General features: G+C 44.0%; 1 protein-coding gene across 1 annotated transcript; it reads left to right on the forward strand.

Moving 5' to 3' along the window:
• Positions 1-258: 258 nt before the first annotated feature.
• On the forward strand, positions 259-7,799 carry LOC135088202 (F-box/WD repeat-containing protein 5-like). The gene is made up of 9 exons (XM_063983094.1): positions 259-478; positions 701-849; positions 1,220-1,397; positions 2,357-2,511; positions 2,732-2,805; positions 4,606-4,672; positions 4,997-5,295; positions 7,158-7,322; positions 7,733-7,799. The coding sequence occupies exons 1-9, from the start codon at positions 259-261 to the stop codon at positions 7,797-7,799; spliced, it is 1,374 nt and encodes a 457-aa protein (XP_063839164.1).
• The last annotated feature ends 13,774 nt before the right edge of the window (positions 7,800-21,573 follow it).

The following is a 21,573-nucleotide window of genomic DNA, read 5'->3' on the forward strand; positions in this document are numbered from 1 at the left end:
AGAGGCAGCAGCCTAGCGAACGCCGGACGCGACGTCGGCAACCGTCACGCGGCATGTGCACTATCGCCGCAGTTTGTAAAACTGTGCTATTATTACGCGACTATATTTACACGCTCGCGACGCGCCCACCTCACCCACAGAGCGCAAAGCGTACTCATTCGTTCCAAGCAAATAACAAAATCATTTCGTGCGTTTTCAAAGTTTTAAAAAGTGCACAAATCAAGGACTCAAGGAAATTGAGAAAGTGAACGTCGGTGGATGGAGAACGAAAGCGACGTCTGCGAAGCGCACGTGTGGCAGGCGGAGGGCGGGCTGACCGAGGCGGCGCTGCTGGAGGTGTTCGCGTGGCTGGGCGGCGCGGAGCTGGCGCGCGCGGGCGCCGTGTGCCGCGCCTGGCGCGCCGCCGCCGCCGCGCCCGCGCTGTGGCGCCGCCTGCTGGCGCGCGCGCCCGGCGCAGCCTCGCTGGACGCGCTCTACGGTAAGCTCCCCTGCAGCCGCCGAGAGCTGCGATTGCTTGCGAACATACTTTCTTTACCCGACTGCGCCAAAGGGAGGGTTATATTTTTATGAACTTTTATCAAAGTATGGTATCTTGCTCTATGAAATTAGTAAATAGGTACTAGTTAGTCAGGAGGATTTCAATATAAAAGAAGCAACGGATGCAGTCTATTTTATTTTATTGCATTTGTACGTGTTTAAGAGAGCCGTGAATGGCGGTCGGAGTACGTGAACGCGGCGGCGCCCTGGGAGCTGCGCGCGCGCCTGTCCGCGGGCGCGCCGCTGGTGCACGCCGCGCTGGCGCCCGGCGGCGCGCGCCTGGCGCTGGCCACCGACGACGCCGCGGTCCTGGTACGCCACCCGCTCCCCGCCCTTACAAACTAATTATTCTACCTACACATACACTCTGTTAAGTGAGCTGCCACACTGGCAGATTGCAAGCGTTTTCTGCGGAGCGGCACGCCGCGTGTGCGCGGCAAATACGTCGCGGGTGCGCAACGTTTCCGCCTTGAGTGAGCGACGTACGTACGATACACTTGAGTGCTACTTCGTTTTGAAAACGCTTCTAATCCACCAGTGTGGCAGGGCCCTAAAAGTACTTAAGTTACTCATACGTCTTCTTGCTCGCATATTATAATTAGGTAGATAATGAATGAGCAAACTTGGATGATAATAATTAATTATTACTATGTATAATACACCCATTTTTCGTCATTATCAGATTTGGGAGCGAACCGAGCAAGACCAGTGGCGCCCGGCGTGGAGCCGCAGCGTGCGCGCGCGCGGCTGGCGGGGCGTGGCGCGCGCCGAGTGGCCGCGCGCCGACAGCCGCCGCCTGCTGCTGGCCGGCCCGCTCGCCGCCGCGCGCCGCTGGGAGCTGCTCGTGCTGCAGCAGCAAGGTGAGCGCCGGCCCGCTGAGCGTGTGCGGCAGTGTGAGAGCTCTTACACACGAGCAGCACATTGATGACAGCAAAAGCGACCGCAGTCGCCGTCACTTGTCGGCAGCTAGCCGTCGACGTGCCCGCATCAAGCTGTCGACACGTCAACGTCTGCTTCGACAAGTGACGGCGACTGCGGTGCGGCGACCGTGTCGGCGTACGTCTTTGTACAGGAGCCAGTTGAAAATTTTGTATTTCTTCAATGAAATCCTTTGTACAGGATTTCATTGAAGAAACACTGTGGTTGCTTTTACTCCGTCGTCATCGACGAAAAAGAAAGAACCGGTCATTGTGGGTTGAAGAAATGTTATTGAATAGAGAACGAGACGGCATTTTTTCACTCTTTATCAAAAAAATATAACTATTTTCGAATGTCAATAGCGTCTTTTGACGAGCTTACGAGTATTTTAAAAAGCTTGCTCCTGGACTACTGAAAGTTGACCTTCAAAATGGCGGAGGCGGCTAGCTGTCGCCACCTGCCGGCGGCAGCCGCGAACGCGTCGTCAGCACGGCGGCATGTCGACAGCTAGCCGTCGCCTTCTGACGTCAACTGCAGTTACATGCGTCGACAGCAAATTGCAAAGATGCGTGGTCAGTTCAGTCTGCACATATTTGATGTACTTAAATTTGACTATTCTTACCGTTAGATAATTTCTGGCAATAAGTGGTGACTGAGTTTGTTCCGGCGTTTCTTCTCAGCACTTGCCATGTTTGTCTCGAAGCGCTGGTAGGGCCCAAAAGATAAGGAGACATGTAAAGTTCTCCATAAGGGCTACCTTTTCTTTTTTTATTATTTTCTATTGACGTTCATAAGTGCCACTTGTGGTCTAAACTGAATAAATATTTTTGATTTTGATTTTTGATTTTTGCTGTTCGTGTGTAAGAACCCTGAGCCGACGGTCAGGTCACGCGTGTTGCAGAGCGCGAGGAGGAGTGGTGCGTGGTGAGCCGCGCGGGCTGCAGCGCGGGCGCGGGCGGCTGCTGGGCGGGCGGCGCCGCCTTCGTGGCGCTGGAGCTGCGCCAGCTCGGCGCCGCGCACTACGCCACCACCGTCTGGCTCAACGCGGCCACGCAGGTCGCTACTGGCTTTTCTGTTGCTACTATTGAAGCAGTCGCTCAAATATTGACGGTTATCCAGATTCCTATAATTATAAACTTGCGTAAACATTGTTTCTTTTTTCACTTTATAACCTGTATTCTGGCAAATAAACGCTTCTTATCTTATCTTATCTAAGCAAATAATGACGTAATAAATAAGGAAGCCGATAGAAAATAACGAAAACTTTCCTTTTTAGGAGACTCAGTCGGAGTACGCAGGGGTGACAACGCCGCTGCTGCGAGTGTACAACGAGGATAAAGCGACTATCACGTGAGGCGCCCTGAGGTGACTTCTCTTGAGGATCACGCAACGAGGATAATAATTCTTACTGTAAAATTTAGCTTTTAACAATTTGGAAAAATTCATTATGTACCTACCTAACATTTAGTACGAGTACATTATGACTACATGTCATATTAATTAGACAAAACGGTATAAATCTTATATAAAACAACTAAATTTTTCACATAATTAATGTATGCGGTGTATGCAGATTTTGTTGCAATGTGAGTGATGTCGTATTGGTTCAGAAGTCTCCATTCTCCAGTAGGGTGTCCCGAAATATCTTTTTTTATATTTTCGCTACACAAGACCCCTCAAAAGTTGCGTAATAAGATGTAGATTGCCGTAAAAATAATAAAAAAATTATAAAATAATGTCTCAAGGGCTCTACCGGCATTTTTATGTCTGAAAAAATCACTTAATCAGCCCTTCACTGTTTGTCATCTATTATATTTTTTTCACAATTATTTCATTTTATTTTGTAATTACAATGGTAATGGAACCCTAAGATATGATTTGCAGGCAATGACATACTGTTTCAAGTGAGGAATAGGTTTGGTTCGCACTCGCAGAATTCATATTTTGACTTGTTTTTCTCAAATTTTCTACTTCTTCGGCGAGGCTGTTGGTATTATTTCTGTTAAGGTTTTATTGCTGTAAGGTATCGCACCGCACTTTTTTGTTATAATATTACATACCTACTTTTAGCATAAATTTAACAAAAATTTACCAAATATATGGTAGTAATATACTTTTTGATTTTTTACACGTAAAAACTACCTAGCCAAAAATCTTTAAAATATTATATTTAAACAGAATACTAATTAACACGTTTAATAGTTTTAGCATACTATTAAATATAAATAACATTTTAGAACGTTACATACACTTTCTAGCTGAAGTTTTTGTTCTGTACGCAGTTTTTTATCAATGGTGAACTTCAACGGATGTAAACATATATTTTTAGTTATGAAACGCATACATGTTATATATCAAATTAAAGACAATTTAATACACTTCTTTGGTTCGTGTAAAACTTTTGGTAGAGTATAAGACATTTTGTAAAAAAATGATTCAAAAAGTAGTATCACAAAAATGTAAAAAAAATCAATTTTCCTTTAATTACTAACTAAAGGTTGATTTTATCGATACAATTTATACCACAAAATATCAAGCGCACACGTAGAGCTTTGATATAAATAAAAAAGTAATCAAATCGGACAAATGGTTTTCAAGTTATGGTTGATTTTCTAAAATTTACTGCCATTTTTGTTAGCGTCCACTTAGAGATGCCAATCATTGTTTTATAATAGCGTGATAAAATTATTAACCTGCTGTGAGAAGGGAATTGAGTACCCCCAAATTAAATCGATATCTTGGTGGACCCATGGATTAATAAGGAACACATTAAAATCTCGCGCGTAAATGCCTAATTCTGGTCAAAAAGCCAATTCTGATTTTTAAGCATTTATGGATTTATTGGTTTTTCAACTGTATTAAACTTTGTTGTGACTCATTGTGTACCCTCAAATTTCATAAAAATGCTATTTTTGTATTATTTATAGTTTATGTTAGGAACTCCTAAAATAGCAATTTTAAAATTGTTCAAGGACAGGTAGAGGCCTCAAGATGATAGATATCTAATTAAATTTAATGTTAATCGTAATCTATATGTCAAAACGCAACTTTTGATACCTCTTGCGTAACCGTAGCTCAAAAAAATTTTTTTCCCATACAACGACGGGACACCCTATTCTCCAGGGCTAACGTGTTGTGCGCGCGTTGCAGGCACGTGGCGGTGGCCGAGGCGCCGCTGGACTGCGCCGGTGACCGGGCGCTCCGTGACTCAAGCCAGGTTTGTAAAATTTTTGATAAAGCCTGGTCCATGAGCACGTAGAATTTTGTCCAATGACCCCAAGCTACCCATCCTTATCGCTCACGCGTAATTATATTGCTGTCGCGACTGTGCGACGGGCGCCCGCAGTGAGTGTGCGAGCGCGCGATTCGCAGAATATTTTTTGGACAAAATTCTACGTGCTCACGGACCAGGCTTTAGAAAGAAATATAATTATAAATAATTGTCCGTCGATGTGAATGTTATATCCCACGAAGATAGCTTTTTTATCGACGTACTCCTTGAAATAAGAATGCATTTCCTGAAATGTTTTTTTTCCTTTAGGTAGGGCAATCAAGAACTCACGCCACACTCCAGACACTAGTGTGCGGTTTCAGTGGAACCAGCGGCGCACTGCGTGCGTGGGGTCTGAGCGCCCTCCAGCCGCCGCCGCTCCTCGCGACCGGCGACCTGCGCTCGCGCGCCGCCTCCCGCCGCGCCGCCCGCCGCGCCGCCGCCGCCGACCCCGACGCCGACGCCGCTGAACCAGAACTAGACGAGGCCGCGGTGCGAGCCATGTGCATACCTCATGAGCACGAGTGCCGACTGCCTGGGCCTCTTGTCGGCCTTGTCATACAAACAGAGTGAGTGAAGTAAAGCAAAACCTAAGCACTAAGATTAAAAATACAAATACTAGATAAAAGGCCCTAAACGTGAGATTGCAAATTATAGACCAATATCCAAACTCTGTGTTTTAGCTAAAGTACTGGAAAAAATAATTCACGAACAAGTGTATGTTGCCCTCAAGCATGCTTTCATACCCCAGCAACATGGTTTCTTAAGAGGAAGATCTACAGCTAGCAATCTCGTGGCATTTCTGGATGACGTATCTCATGGTATGCAGTCCGGAGGCCAGATTGACACAATATATACAGATTATACCAAAGCATTTGACCGAATTGATCACGCGATCCTGCTCACTAAGCTACAGTCCGCTGGAATTCACGGGGATCTCTTTAGATGGTTTCGATCCTACATCGCGGATAGATGTCAGACTGTAGTTCTTAATGGTTTCTCTTCTAATTCACGTTTCTCCGCCATTCCATCAGGCGTTCCACAGGGTTCGATCCTGGGTCCACTGTTATTTATACTTTTTATAAATGACATTCATAAATGTTTCATTCATTCTCGGTGTCTATTATTTGCTGATGACATGAAGGTATACAAAAAAGTTAGCACTTTGAGTGACTGTATTCACTTGCAGCAGGATCTGGATAGACTGCACCGTTATTGTATCTTAAATAAACTTGATCTTAACATTTCCAAATGTAGCTGTATGACATTCACTAGATCCCGAAATGCAATATTCTACAAGTACACATTAAACGGGCAAGCGCTTCAGAGAACCGAATATATACGAGATCTTGGCGTCATTCTGGACCCTAAGCTTCTTCTTGACAGGCATATTGACTCAATAACTTCTAAAGCCACAAAAACCCTTGGATTCGTAATTAGACTCACGAAAAACTTTAAAATGGCTAAGTCACTTAAAATATTATATTGTTCACTGGTTAGAAGCCAGCTTGAATATGCATGTCAAGCATGGAATCCCCAATATGATTATTACATACAAAAAATTGAAAAAATTCAGAAAAAGTTTCTTAGATTTTTAAACTTCAAACACCGGATAATGGGCACGACTTACGAGGCTGACTGTAAGCATCATCATCTACTTCCGTTAAAACTGCGAAGAGAAGTCGCTGATCTTACCTTCCTCCATAACCTAATTAATGGTAAAATAGACTGCAGTGAGCTTCTTTCGCGAATCAAGTTACAGGTGCCAACTCGTGCCAATGTCAGGAGAAATTATCTTAGACTTCACGTTGATGCATGTACCACTAATTATGGACGCAATTCCTTCTTTAACAGAGTTTTCAAAACTTTTAACAGCAATTATTCTGAAAATGTTGACCTTTTTCATATTGTGAGACCAAACTACTTCAAAAATCAAAGTAATAAAGAATTCTTTGGCGACACTACTTAGCACTCTCCCGGTAAAAAGTTGAAGTATCTGTTTACTGCTTAATATTCTGCTATTTTGGTATGGCTTTAGTAGGTATTTTCTGTATTGTTTTAACTTTTTTCATATATTGTAGTTATACTGCATGCTAAATGGTTTTGTTTTGGATTGTATCTTGATATGCTATTTGTGAAAAGTATGTAAGGCATTTTTGATCTTAACCGCCTCATCTATTAATAATGCATATATGCTGTTTGTTTTCCATAAAATAAATAAATAAATAAATAAATAAATAAATAGCACAAGACATCAACTTCCTAAAAAAGTCTATTTTGTGATTATTATCTCATAATCATAATTCACGACTATGAGACCTAGGTATACACTTTCTGTCCCACAAGTCACCACACGAACACTTAATGTAAATTACGATTTAAGTAACCACAGAACTCACTGCCAAACGAATTTTTCCTGTGCGTCGATCAGCGGGCGCTGCGCGTGGGCGTGCACGGCGGGCGCGCGCGTCACGTGCGTGGCGCTGCCGGCGCTGCGCGCGCTGCGCTGCCTCGCGCCGCCCGCCCCCGACCCCGCGCCCGCCCTGCTCGACCTTCACTACGTGCATCCAGCCGTCTCGGACTACTACATAGTTGCGTGAGTCTCAATACTCATACTTAATAATAGTTGTATTAATCCAATAATTAAGAAAAGGTATTTTATAGCATTCTTCTCACCACGCAAACTATGCTATTTATTTATTTATGAAAATACTTAATACACCAAGCGCCAGGTGCGCAGTTAACTTGACCGGTAGAATTTCATTTATTGCATACACACTTTGTCAGTCTGTAACTTCTTTACCTTCCTACCTTCTTACCTTCTCTACCGTTTTCGACATCGAGCTTCCGGTGGGGCAAAACGTGCATCGTAACGATAGAATAGAATAGAATAGAATAACGTTTATTTTGCTGCCACATGAATACACATACATACATAAAACAAACGGTCAACATTACAGAACCGGTCAAAAGAATGATAATTAAAATTAAAATTAATCGGGACAGTTACTTGGCGGCGCTGCAGCAGCAAAAAGGTCCCCGTCTCAGCATGTGTCAAGTGCATACCACATGACGCTGATTTTCAGACGGCGGCCGTGGTCTGAGTTGCTCGGTGTATCAGGATATGAATTTTATAAATGTCAAATTTAATGTCAAGTAGTAGAAGAAATTAATACAAATAAAAAATAATAATAATTAAACAACATTAATATGTATAATTAAAGGAAATGTCAAAATTACCCGTTCGGTCAGGCCTGTTCATCTCCGCGAGTTTACATCGAAAACAAAACACGCACGATGGCCCACCTACAGGACACTATTCGACAAGGCCTCACATACGAGCGAACATTGACTCACGCACGCGTATTCTTGTGTATGATGGAAGAAAATAAAGAAAATGGTGTACTAAATACTGTGCAGTATTTAACTGCCTAAATAATAATAAAAACACAGAATGTACTTTTTTAAGTTGCCTCAAGACACTGAGAGGTAAATAAGTAGTTAATATTATTCATGATAATTCATGCTAAATCATGTATTTCCTCCGCCATTTTCCGCAGTTTGGCATCTCACGTCACATCATTTTACCGAAGTCAGCCCTATTATTATAGCTTCGGCGCAGTGCCGATCACTGACATTTGTCAACAAAATGGTGCTTGACTCTTGAGACAGGCTAAATTACACCATATTGTTAATGACATTGAGCATACATTTTTTTAAATACCTTCGCGAAGTAAAACTTCTGAACGTAGTACTTATTATTATTCTATGGTTCGGTCTCCATCGATTCCGGATTTTTTTGTTTTGTTACTAAAACGGTCAATTTAATCGGCAGGCCAGCAGGTGCCCGCTCCGGCGCCGTGTGCGTGTGGAGCGCACGCAGCGGCGCCCGCGGGCCCGCGCTCGCGCACGCCGCGCCCGCGCTGGCCGCCGCGCTGCCGCCCCCCGCGCCCCCCGCGCCGCGCACTCTGCTCGTGCTCGCCGCCGACCACATCTACGTCAGTAGTCACTCCTGCCCCACGCAGTCCTTTGCTTTCGTGCCGCGCGAGCGCAGGCCGCCGTCAGAGTAAATACAAATGAGTAGGCCTTCTTCATAGAAACGCACGGGCGCGGTTTGTATGTGAGCGCGCCAACACGTATGCGGCGCGCACGCACGCACTGACAAAATTTAGCGGGGATTAGCGGGGAGCCAGTCGTGGTTGCGCCGAATTTTGTCAGTGTGTGTGTGCGCGCCGCATACGTATATTGGCGCGCTCACATACAAACCGCGCTCGATGCGTTTCTATGAAGAAGACCTACTCATTTGTATTTACTCTGCCGCCGTGGCCGCACTGGCCGCCAGAGTTACGGCCCCTCACCGGGTGGCGTGACTGTGGTTTGTGGCCCGATTGCGCAGTTTCTGTCTTACATACTGTCGAACCATAATACTGTCAGTAAAGATTGACAGTTCATTAGGACTGTTCTAGTGACCATGAACGAGATAGAGAAGAGTAGAAAAGCAAAATCCGCTATTTCGTTTACCTCCATTTTTCCACTTACATATTTTAAAGAAAATTTAAATAGAATCAACCCGGTGTTATATCATTTTATTAAAAATACCAACCGAATTGAAAACCTCCTCCTTTTGTTAAAGTCGGTTGAAAAAGGATTGTTCAAATAGATAACGAGAGTTCTGTGGTAAAACATAGTAAAAACAACGTAGATTGAATTAAAGTCTATTTTATTAATTTAAATAACATCCACCTCTTTTTTATGTCGTTAAAATGAGCCAATTTGGGAAGAAAGTACAAGCTCTCGGCTAAAACTCGCGCGCTTGCACGGAGCGAAGTTTGAGCGGAGGCCCTTACATTTGAATATCCAACAGGTTTGGAGGAGTCGCGCGACGCCGCAACCTGACCGGGCTGCTGCAGACACCTGGCTGCCCTACGACTCAAGTTGATAATGCTGCCCAGAATGAATGAGGAAGAAGTTCCTCACCGTATTAACATCACTTACCTACTATTGATTGTTTGTGATTAGTTCTGACATAACATTAAACAATTTTCATGTAGCCCATATTTTTTATAGGTAAACATTATTTCACCTATCAACAGGAAATAGTTTAACCTACATTCTTTTTATGGGTCCCGTACCCAGAGGGTAAAAACGGAACCCTATTAGGACCCTTTCCCACAGAAATCCCGTTTCGCGGGATTCTTTAATGCAAACTGGACTGTCGTGTGAACGTACAAGTTAATTACAAATTCAAACGAATCGGTTTTTTACAGGACACTGTAAACGGGATGTTCGTGTCAATGTTAAAAAAACAGGATGTCTCCGTGGGAAAGAGCCCTTACTAACACTTCGCTGCCGGTACACCAGGCTGTATCTCATGAACAGCTAAGACAGTTATAATTTTCACTGATTATGTATTTCTGTTGCCGCTATATTGAAAAAAAAAGTTTTTATAGTAAGGTAACTATAATTTGTTGTTATTAATAACGTCAACAGGTAGACGCTTGAAATACATATTCGCAGAATATTTTTCGGTCAAATTTTGGAAAATATAAAATAAAAACAAAAATAATTACCACTTAAAAAAATAGTAGCTCATTTAGGGACAAATGGGCGAACTTGCATTCTTAAAATGACCTTACCTATACACTCACGAAGTTTGTCTAACCTTCCACCAAATACCCTGTAAAATATTTAAATGGGCTCCCACACAACAACAAAAACATAGCACGGAACCCTCCGTGCGCTAGTATGACTCGCACTTGGCCGATTTTGAAATTTCTTATTAAGCCTACTCGTTTTATGCCGTAACCATCTAAATAAATTTTGTAGTCGCGAAGGTTTCGTGTCGGATCATTCACACACACGCCACGCTCCACCATGGCTCTCCGCATCGCGCACGGGGCCTGGGCGCGCGTCCAGCGCGAGGTGAGGCGCGGAGCCGGCGCCGGCGCGCGCCTCGCCAGCCGCTCCTGCGCCGGCGCCGCGCCGCCGCCCTGCGCGCCCTGCCCGCCGCCGCCGCGCCCGCCCTGCCGCGCCGCGCCGCCCGCCCTCGCGCGCGCCGCCGTGCGCGTGTGCTGCCCGCCGCCCGCCGGCCGCGCGCCGCCCTGCCCGCCGCCGCCCTGCAGCCCGCCGCTCACCTGTGGCGCTGCGACCAAACCTGTGAGTCTACCTAGATTCATTGATGTGACATTGATCAATATAATTTATACAATTTTAGAATTTATGAAACTCTTTCGTCACGAATCATTTTAATTTACAGGTTTCGAAAAAGTGTGTAACGGCCGAGGGCTGCGGCTTCCGCAGGGACCGAGTCGCCGAACGGCTGTCGATCGCGAAGCGCGAGCGGCGCCTGGACTACGAGCGCGAGGTGGCCGCGCGCCCGCCGAATGTCGTGTCCGCGCCGCCGCCGGCGGGCTACTCGCTGGGCGCGGAGCGCGAGTGCGCGCGCGCCACCGACGGCCGCAACTACGCGCTCACGTGCGAGCGCGCGCCGCCCGCGCCGTGCGGGCCGGGCCGCGAGCCGCCGCCGCCGCGCTGCGTGGAGCTCGTGCGCGACGCCGAGTGCACGATCCGGCGCGGCGCGCACGTCGACCCCTGCGCGCACGTCCCCCGGACCATCATCGACATAGACCGGAGCGCTCGCCCCGAGGCCCCGCCGGCCGCCCCGCCGCCGGCCTCCGCTGCGCGCGCGTCCCCGGCCGCCGCCCGGCCGAGCGCTCCCGATCGCTCGTCTCTCAAAACGAACATGGCTTCGCGAATTATGGAGCGGCTCAGCTTGAGTCGAACCTCCGACGCCTCGTGCCCGAAAAGTTCTTGTGGAGCGAAATGTGAAACTACGGGTGCGCATCGCGCCGGTGACACTGGCTGGTGTCACACTCAGCCGAAGCCGAATCCGGCGATTCCAGTCTGTCGAGAGCCAAGTTTTAACGAAAAGCTAAAACGTCGAACACCGAGCCGTTGTTCCCAGAAGAAAAAAGAGACCGACGGTAGACGGTCCATTCATTCGTCCGCCAGAAGTCACTCTGCTGCACCCTCTGCTCTCGGAGACTGTCAGAAGGGCCAGGACAAGTCAGTGCTTACTTCCCCATCAAAAAAGACCGCAGACACAGAATCGTTAAAAAAAGCATTAAAGGAAAGGGACACTCTTCAAGAAGCTGGACGAGGGCGGATCGTGACTGATAAAGGACAAAAGCGGAAAGATGCCCAAAACACAGTCTCTGGTAGTTTGGATATTCCCGTCCCCACAGGCGCCCAGAATGTAAGCATAAGAGTTTCACTTGATGGGGCTCAAACTTCAGGTAAAATAAATTGTAAGCCCCAAGCGGCCACGGTGAACTGTTCTGGGTCTGATAATGCTCCGCCAAAAACTAATAAAAACGAATCCTGGCTCTCGTTAAAAAGTTTCCATAAGAAACTTGCTGGTTGCCGAAAGAACGATAGTGTGAAGATAGCGAAAGACAAGAAACCTGAAACGTGTCCGAGACCACGACCGCCGACCCCGAAGCCAGCTCCGCTGCCTAATCCATGTGAGACGACACCAGCTGCTAAGCCTGGAAATGAATGCGGCTCTCCGTCGCCTTCCAAGCAGAGCCCGTGCGCGCCGCCGCCCGCCGCGCCCGCCCGCCGCGGCCCCTGCGCGCCCGCCACTGCTATCCCCCGGAACCCCTGCGCCAAGCCCCAGTCTTCCCCGCAGTGCCCCGACAGCAAATCTCAAAATAAACCGACACTATTCTCAACTGCCGCTTCACACTTCCCAACTGCCGAGACTTTATTAGTCAAGTGGTAATTATTTTAATGTGGCCGTGTTGTGTAGACCGAAACAATAAATTTCATAAATCAAAATAAAAATGCTATCATTTACTTAGTATCTCTTAACGTTTGTATGACGTCAGGAACGAAATTGGGTTTGATGTAAACTTACTGATGATTATCCAAATCCATACTTTTGAAGGCCTAGAAAGCTAGTATACTAAAAATATTTTTCATGTAAAAGACGAGTCCATAATGGCTCTCATTGTTAAAAAAATGATTCGTTTATGGAAATTGGCCAAGTCTTACAGGGTACTTTTCCCGTGAACTTAGAATCTTGAAATTTGGTAGGAAGCAACGTCTTATAGCACAGATTATGGAAAAATTGCGAAACCCGTAATATTTTAGTAACATCACATAATAAAAATAGTTTTAATAATAATTGAAACTTACTACCCCTTTCCTCATGAACGCGTAGAGGTGTTTAATTGAAATTCGTATCAAATACTCAAGTCTATAATATCTTACTCTTACTAATATACAGGGTGGAATTTTGTAATGCCACCTGAAGGGAAAGTACTCATAATACTATAGATAGAAAATTTTACTCAAAGAAAACATTCCTTTATTTTTGAAGAGAAATAGAACTGCATTCAAAGATTTCTACGAATTTGCCTGCTACACCCGGGAATCGAACCAACTAAAATCTGTTAAAAATTACACCCTGTATTTTTATTGCATCGATCGTTAGGATTAAGTAGGTATAAGGATGAAATCTCTCAAACTTGATAAGTCAAATGAAAGGAAAACCATGAAATCTTAAATTATTTTAATTAAGCATTGACAGAAAGTTGTATGGTATGGTAATAATTTTTTGTAAAATTTTTGAATTTTTTTTGATGCAGTTCTCTTTCTTTTCATAAATTAATAAAGGAATGTTTTCTTTGAGTAAAATTTTCTATCTACAGTATTAGGGTACTTTCCCTCCAGGTGGCATTACAAAATTCCACCCTGTATAAAATTACCTACTATTGTAATTTTTCCGTCAGAGACAAAAAAAAATCTCTAAAAAGCAGTGTGCGATTTTCGAGTTTGGGCTATATAAAAAGTTATTCCATTGCCATTTATTGCAACCACAGAATAATAATAAGTACTACGTTGCAACTCCTAAGTCAGAAAACAATAATTTGGAGTTATTTTTTATGTCAGTTAGCATCACTGCTCCGCACCGACCGCGCGTCCCTCGTACGCGCCGGCTTTTCTTCTCGCTACCCGCTTGTGCATAATTATTGTTAGTGACGCGTAGGTACTTTAATTAGCTCCGATCTTCCCGTTTTTGTGTGTTCTATACTTTCTTCGCAGTGAACCATCGCTTCTCCTTCTTCTTGTGTTATTGACATGGCGTGTGGCGTGTGTGTATTACCTTCGTTTGTGTGGAAATAAATGCACGGATTTGGAACTGCGGTATTATTCTTCGCATCCTTTCGCATTAGGTAAGTACCACATACTCTCAACACGAAATCAACCTCAAAAGCTACAAAATTGAGTTAGCCACCATCATTTGATGTAAGGCTATGGTTTCCTTAGAAGCTGTACGCGGCGTACGAGGTCAGCGTCAAACGTTCCTCCCATGGACGATGGAAGCCTTACATAAGCCAACGTCAACGTCTGAAGAAGACCACTACAGTACATTCAACCTAAATACATTTAGTAATAAAAGTGACTCTCATAAAAATAAACTTGCCGTTCCAAATCTCAAACTACATAAAGTAGGTAGGTAGGTTATTCTTGGGGAATAGTGTTAAAATGTTTAATAAAATACCACAATCATAAGAGATTGTCCTAGAAACTACCTATTCATAAATTCAAAGTACAGGTTAACACCTTTGCTGCGGCAGTAACTTTCTAATACTTTCCATTCCTTCGGTACAAGGTCAGTAAACCTGGTATTAAAACTTACATTGTGGCGGCACAGGGCTTAAAGACCTTGTAATATTTAAGATATATTAATTTTATTTTTGGCTTCATGTTAATAGATATTGTGTTTTTTTTCTTTGAATATTAATAATAATGCATTTATTGACATACACCTGAAGCCGTTCGTGAATAACTTGTTTAGTACAACAATTATAGCTATATTCAAAATACAAGGCTTATGCACCCTGTGCCGCACTGAAGTAGGGAAGTCTGGTGGGTATTCTAGGGATGTGAAATACAAATATCGATAGTTTAAATTAAGTTTTAATAAAAATTTAAAAAAGTAACAAACAAAGATGTTTTAATAATTTAGTCTAAATATTTTACAAATAAGACATACGTGCATAAATACTTAAATAAGCTATATTTAAAGAAAACATTATTTAATAACATTTAGTTACAACTTCAAATGTTTGTCACGAAAAACATTATTTAAATTAGCAATAAATCGTGTAGCAAATTAAATTATAATCAATTTGCAGTTTTGATTTTGTTTGTTTCTCTTGACGCCATGTCGACTTATGTGCGTTTCTTACGAATGCGAGGCAACACTGGCTGCACGAAGCTAGCGTGGGGTGCGGTACCAGGTGCGCAGGGTACAAGGTGCTTCGACCTGGTTTCGCATTGTGAAGACATTTTATTACTTCCGTGCGGTACCAGGTCTAAAAACCTGGTATTAAGGTGATACATCATTGGATTCTATTTTAAGAATACATCATAGATATATATTCATCACTTTCCTACACCGGACCCAATTGAAGTTATGCCTTTCGCACGACAGGGAAGACTATAATTTTCTTAGCCGCACGGTAAGCGAGACGTACACAAGGTCTATAGACCTGGTTTCGCACTCAACGTGTTAAGAAAAAAAAACGATACTATAAAGTAAACTATTATTTAAAAAAAGTGACATATAAGTAATCATTCTCATAGAATACGTAATTGGACCTGTCGTTACGAATAATGGCCAATATATTAATATTCGAGTGACTGCTATTGTACGCGTCTGCTTCGTGCAAAAAATATTAAAATTGTATAAACTTTAAATAATCTATAGTTTTAAGGTTAATTTTGTATTTCTCTTGTAAGTGAATGTAATTCTTTTAGAGAAGTAAATGTTAAACCATAAATGACAAGAGAGCGTGGATTTTACCCGCCTAGCTCGCACTTATTGCGTGTCATGTAAGCTATAAATTACTGTATTGGATTGAAAAAGAGGCTGACATAGGTGACTATGCCCGTTTTCACAATCAATCCCTAATTATTAAGTGACCCCTATGGTAACAAATAACAGGACTTTTGTTTACATAGGGGTCACTTAAAAATTAGGGATTGATGGTGAAAACGGACATAAATTGTGTAACTTTAGCGTTTATAATACACTCGCGAGCAAAAGTATGGAATCACTTACATGAAACTGTTTCCACGCGATCTTGTGTACTAATTTGTTAGTAACAAAAAAGTGGCACCATTTTAAAGAGGGGGGGAAGCCGGGGCATGGTCTTGGTGGTAATCGCTGACGTAGTGAGGTCAGCATTGCCTACAAAATGCCAAGAAGCCCTCTGCTGTGTTAAGTAGTGGAACACCGATGTAGCAGAACCCCGGCCAGTCCGCGTCATCCACGTCCTTGTCGTCCAATCTGGGACCTGCTGCAGCCATGCTCTGCGTGCCCACTACCTAGACTTGCAGCTGAGCTGAAGATGCAGGGCGAAAGGCGAGTATTCTGCACCTGAAAACAGAATCTCATCACTAGGGAGGATACCCGAAAAAAACCGAGCTAGTCCAGAAGCTCTGAGGTGGCAGCCCCACCACCGGACTAGGGTACAGCGGGTTAATCACCCACTTGCCCGAAAATACTCGATTAACGAAACGTACACAACAAGAAACCGGACCGATCTCTCAACAACGACCTTTGGCATGAAGAAACGGACACGAATAGCTTTTTGGAATGTAAGAACGCTCGGCGATGACAGCCGACTAGCCCAAGCAGAAGCAGAAATGCTAAGATACAACTTGCAAGTTTTAGGTCTTAGCGAAGTGCGTAGAAATGGTTTCGGTGAACTGAGAACATCTAACGGCTTGACTTTCCTATATTCTGGTAAGGAAAGTGAGGATGACACCCGCGAACACGGCGTTGGTTTTCTCCTTTCTGATGCCGCAAGGAAGAGTCTATTAGATTGGAAACCGATCTCAGATCGAATCATTTGGGCCCGTTTCAACTCAAGAGCCCGGAAGATCTCCATAGTGCAGTGCCACGCTCCTACCAACACATCTGCGGAGGACACCAAGGACGATTTCTACAACTCACTCAACGCCACCTTAAAGGTTATAAAGAAACAAGACATAGTGATTGTCATGGGGGACCTAAATGCTAAAGTTGGAAACTATAACACAAACTGCGAGCGTCATATGGGTACACAGGGACTTGGAGCACGTAATGAGAACGGAGAACGGTTTAAAGAGTTTTGCCAGCACAACGACCTGACCATCGGTGGTACATTATTTATCCATAAAGATATCCACAAGCACACATGGATTTCACCCGATGGCATCACCAAAAACCAAATCGACCACCTTGCGATCAGTTCCAAATGGCGACCGTCGTTGCTCGATGTCCGTAACCGAAGAGGTGCTGATATCGACAGCGACCATTACATGATTGCTGCTGAGCTGCGCCTCAAGGTAGCGGTAGCACAACCGGCTGGGGGACCTGACAGGATTGGGAGAAGGTTCGACGTGACTAAATTCAGAGACCCTGACACCTGCACCAAGTTCAGGCTCGAACTGCGAAACCGTTTCTCCGCCCTTGATGACGAGAAATGCTCAATAGACGAAAAGTGGAACCATATCAAAGTGGCCTACACAGAGACCAGCTTTTCTGTGGTATAATCCACATGGCAGCTGATCAGCGACCGTAGAGAGCTCCACCTAAAGTTGCTACAAACCACCGACGTGCAACTTACAGCCACCCTCAGACAGCAGTACCGTCAGATGCGCAGGAAAATCTACCGCAGCACGTGGAAAGACAAAAGGCTGTGGGCTGACGGGGTTGCTGACAAGACCCAACTCGCTGCTAACACTGGCAATCTGAGAGAGCTGTACAAAGCGACGAAAACCTTGGCAGGAAGTAGCAGACCAAAGAAGAAGCCTCTTAAGTCAAGTGATGGAGAGCTTATTGTGTCGTCTGAAGGGCAACTGCAACGATGGCGTGAACACTTTCAAGAGGTCTTCCGCCCTACCTTGATTACAGCCACCACCACGCCTGAGCTACCACAGCACACCTCTACTCCACCTAGGCTGCTCGACATCAATGTGGAACCACCATCACACGACGAAGTGACCAAAGCTATCCTGTCCCTCAAGATTGGCAAGGCCCCAGGACTCGACCTTATCACCGCAGAAATGCTGAGAGTCGACGTAAACTCCGCCGCCGACGTTCTGACACCTCTCATCGAAATCATCTGGATGGAAGAGGAACTCCCAGACGACTGGAATAAGGGGCTTTTAATTACTGTGCCAAAGAAAGGGGATCTAAGCCAGTGTAGCAATTGGAGAGGTATCACTTTGCTCTCGATACCGTCAAAGGTTTTCTGCAAGATTATCTTGGATAGGTTATCGGGGGCCGTTGAACCTCTTTTGCGGAGGGAACAGGCTGGCTTCCGCCCGAACCGCTCGTGCACCGACCAGATCAATACTTTGCGTGTCATTTTGGAGCAGGCATCAGAATGGCAAAGGGAAGTCTACCTAACCTTTGTAGACTTTGAAAAAGCCTTTGATACGCTGAAGTGGGCAAGTATATGGTCGCGACTCGCTGACATTGGTGTCCCGCCGAAAATCATCGACCTACTGAAGGCCATCTACAGGAAATATTCTTGTACGGTGACTCACGACGGCCTCATCTCCGAAGACATCGAGGTGCATGCGGGCGTCCGGCAAGGCTGCCTGCTTTCGCCCCTTCTCTTTCTGGTTGTCTTGGATGGAGTCATGAATCGCGCATTTCAAGACCAACGGCGTGGAATAGAGTGGGGTATAATCAAGTACAATAAATACGTAACGATTGAGTTTATCCCGTAGATATTGCATTGGGGTAACCTGTAATGTTAGAGCTAAGATTGTTATTAAATAAAATTAAATATTTTATCTGAATTTTCCAGGTACAGTTGGGTACAGTTGTCATCTAACTCTATTCCTAGGAATTTTGTACTGGTTTGTTCAATAATAGTCCCTTCATAATTAATGTCAAGTTTATATTTTCTTTGTCGATCTATGGCAAATTGATTGTACCAAATGGTTAAGTCCAAATTTCCCCTGCTCACTCTTCAGCCCTCCTAATAGGCGGGAACTCAGGAGTCCTCTGCTGGTCTTCGTGGCGAAGCTGCTTCTTGGCTGGAGTCCTGAAGCCGAACATGATGAGGTAAGAGGTGCGCGTCCTCTAAAAAGTGGTGTGATTTTAAAATAATAAATCAACTGTCCGTATGACCATAGGTAAGTATTTTATAAATAATAACTTTTGTAGCAGAAATAACTACAAAATCCTTTCCTTTAGTTGGCATGTTTTAATAGCCGTCTGGGCATTTTTCGAAGAAATAAACCTTTATTTCAACTAAAGGAATTTTAGTTTTTTCTGCCCGCCCGAGCGGCTGTCCGATACAACTTCGTTTGTAAAAAATGCATATAACTGTTAAACAATAATAACAAAACAATAAAAATATAAAACAGTAATTTTCCCCTTTTCTGGTACTTGTTTATCCAGGCAGCAGGCGCTACGGCCGCCGGTGAGTCGGTTGAGTATCATAAAACTATTTAGTGATCGTATTTTTGGCTTGCAGGTGCCGGTTGAAGCAGCGTCGTGTCCGGAAACGGTTAAATGTAAATATTTCGAAGCCGTTTAATTCGTATACCGGTAAAAAATTACCAATAGGACCCTCAAAACTACCTTAATTTACACTAATAAGTTACTATAATATAGTTCTTGCATACACTGATCGAATCGCGAAAAATAATTTTATGGCCCAGTGAAAAAGTCTACCTCCCTAGACACAAAAGGGTGGGTGGGGGGGCGAATTTTTGCATTTTATGACGTCGGATCCCTACAAATGAGGTGTCTATGGATAGGGCTCGCCGAGACGAACAAAATGAGAAGGTCGACCTTAGGGGTGACCATAGAAAATTTTGAAATTAACGCCGAAAAACCGTTTCCGTAAATAAATTTAGGATTTTTTAAGTAAGGTTCTAAAACGAACCTAACCGGTTTTCAGAATGTCCCCAGGAACCCAACCGTAATTTTTCAGGAATTTTCAGTTACCGGTTTTTTGTAACCTAACCGGTTTTTGTTAGGTTTCATGAAGTTAGGTTCTGAAACGAACCTAACCGGTTTTCAGAATGTCCCCAGGAACCCAACCGTAATTTTTCAGGAATTTTCAGTTACCGGTTTTTTGTAACCTAACCGGTTTTTGTTAGGTTTCATGAAGTTAGGTTCTGAAACGAACCTAACCGGTTTTCAGAATGTCCCCAGGAACCCAACCGTAATTTTTCAGGAATTTTCAGTTACCGGTTTTTTGTAACCTAACCGGTTTTTGTTAGGTTTCATGAAGTTAGGTTCTGAAACGAACCTAACCGGTTTTCAGAATGTCCCCAGGAACCCAACCGTAATTTTTCAGGAATTTTCAGTTACCGGTTTTTTGTAACCTAACCGGTTTTTGTTAGGTTTCATGAAGTTAGGTTCTGAAACGAACCTAACCGGTTTTCAGAATGTCCCCAGGAACCCAACCGTAATTTTTCAGGAATTTTCAGTTACCGGTTTTTTGTAACCTAACCGGTTTTTGTTAGGTTTCATGAAGTTAGGTTCTGAAACGAACCTAACCGGTTTTCAGAATGTCCCCAGGAACCCAACCGTAATTTTTCAGGAATTTTCAGTTACCGGTTTTTTGTAACCTAACCGGTTTTTGTTAGGTTTCATGAAGTTAGGTTCTGAAACGAACCTAACCGGTTTTCAGAATGTCCCCAGGAACCCAACCGTAATTTTTCAGGAATTTTCAGTTACCGGTTTTTTGTAACCTAACCGGTTTTTGTTAGGTTTCATGAAGTTAGGTTCTGAAACGAACCTAACCGGTTTTCAGAATGTCCCCAGGAACCCAACCGTAATTTTTCAGGAATTTTCAGTTACCGGTTTTTTGTAACCTAACCGGTTTTTGTTAGGTTTCATGAAGTTAGGTTCTGAAACGAACCTAACCGGTTTTCAGAATGTCCCCAGGAACCCAACCGTAATTTTTCAGGAATTTTCAGTTACCGGTTTTTTGTAACCTAACCGGTTTTTGTTAGGTTTCATGAAGTTAGGTTCTGAAACGAACCTAACCGGTTTTCAGAATGTCCCCAGGAACCCAACCGTAATTTTTCAGGAATTTTCAGTTACCGGTTTTTTGTAACCTAACCGGTTTTTGTTAGGTTTCATGAAGTTAGGTTCTGAAACGAACCTAACCGGTTTTCAGAATGTCCCCAGGAACCCAACCGTAATTTTTCAGGAATTTTCAGTTACCGGTTTTTTGTAACCTAACCGGTTTTTGTTAGGTTTCATGAAGTTAGGTTCTGAAACGAACCTAACCGGTTTTCAGAATGTCCCCAGGAACCCAACCGTAATTTTTCAGGAATTTTCAGTTACCGGTTTTTTGTAACCTAACCGGTTTTTGTTAGGTTTCATGAAGTTAGGTTCTGAAACGAACCTAACCGGTTTTCAGAATGTCCCCAGGAACCCAACCGTAATTTTTCAGGAATTTTCAGTTACCGGTTTTTTGTAACCTAACCGGTTTTTGTTAGGTTTCATGAAGTTAGGTTCTGAAACGAACCTAACCGGTTTTCAGAATGTCCCCAGGAACCCAACCGTAATTTTTCAGGAATTTTCAGTTACCGGTTTTTTGTAACCTAACCGGTTTTTGTTAGGTTTCATGAAGTTAGGTTCTGAAACGAACCTAACCGGTTTTCAGAATGTCCCCAGGAACCCAACCGTAATTTTTCAGGAATTTTCAGTTACCGGTTTTTTGTAACCTAACCGGTTTTTGTTAGGTTTCATGAAGTTAGGTTCTGAAACGAACCTAACCGGTTTTCAGAATGTCCCCAGGAACCCAACC

Source organism: Ostrinia nubilalis, chromosome 3 (assembly GCF_963855985.1).
Source record: "Ostrinia nubilalis chromosome 3, ilOstNubi1.1, whole genome shotgun sequence".
Classification (NCBI taxonomy): Eukaryota; Metazoa; Arthropoda; class Insecta; order Lepidoptera; family Crambidae; genus Ostrinia; species Ostrinia nubilalis.

What these genes read in the sequence shown, in the direction of transcription:
- LOC135088202 (XM_063983094.1), top strand. Translation starts at nt 259, where the DNA reads ATGGAGAACGAAAGCGACGTCTGCGAAGCGCACGTGTGGCAGGCGGAG. An exon ending in GGCTCAACGCGGCCACGCAG is followed by an intron (nt 2,512 to 2,731) that starts GTCGCTACTGGC and finishes TTTCCTTTTTAG; the next exon opens with GAGACTCAGTCGGAGTACGC. An exon ending in GAGGATAAAGCGACTATCAC is followed by an intron (nt 2,806 to 4,605) that starts GTGAGGCGCCCT and finishes CGCGCGTTGCAG; the next exon opens with GCACGTGGCGGTGGCCGAGG.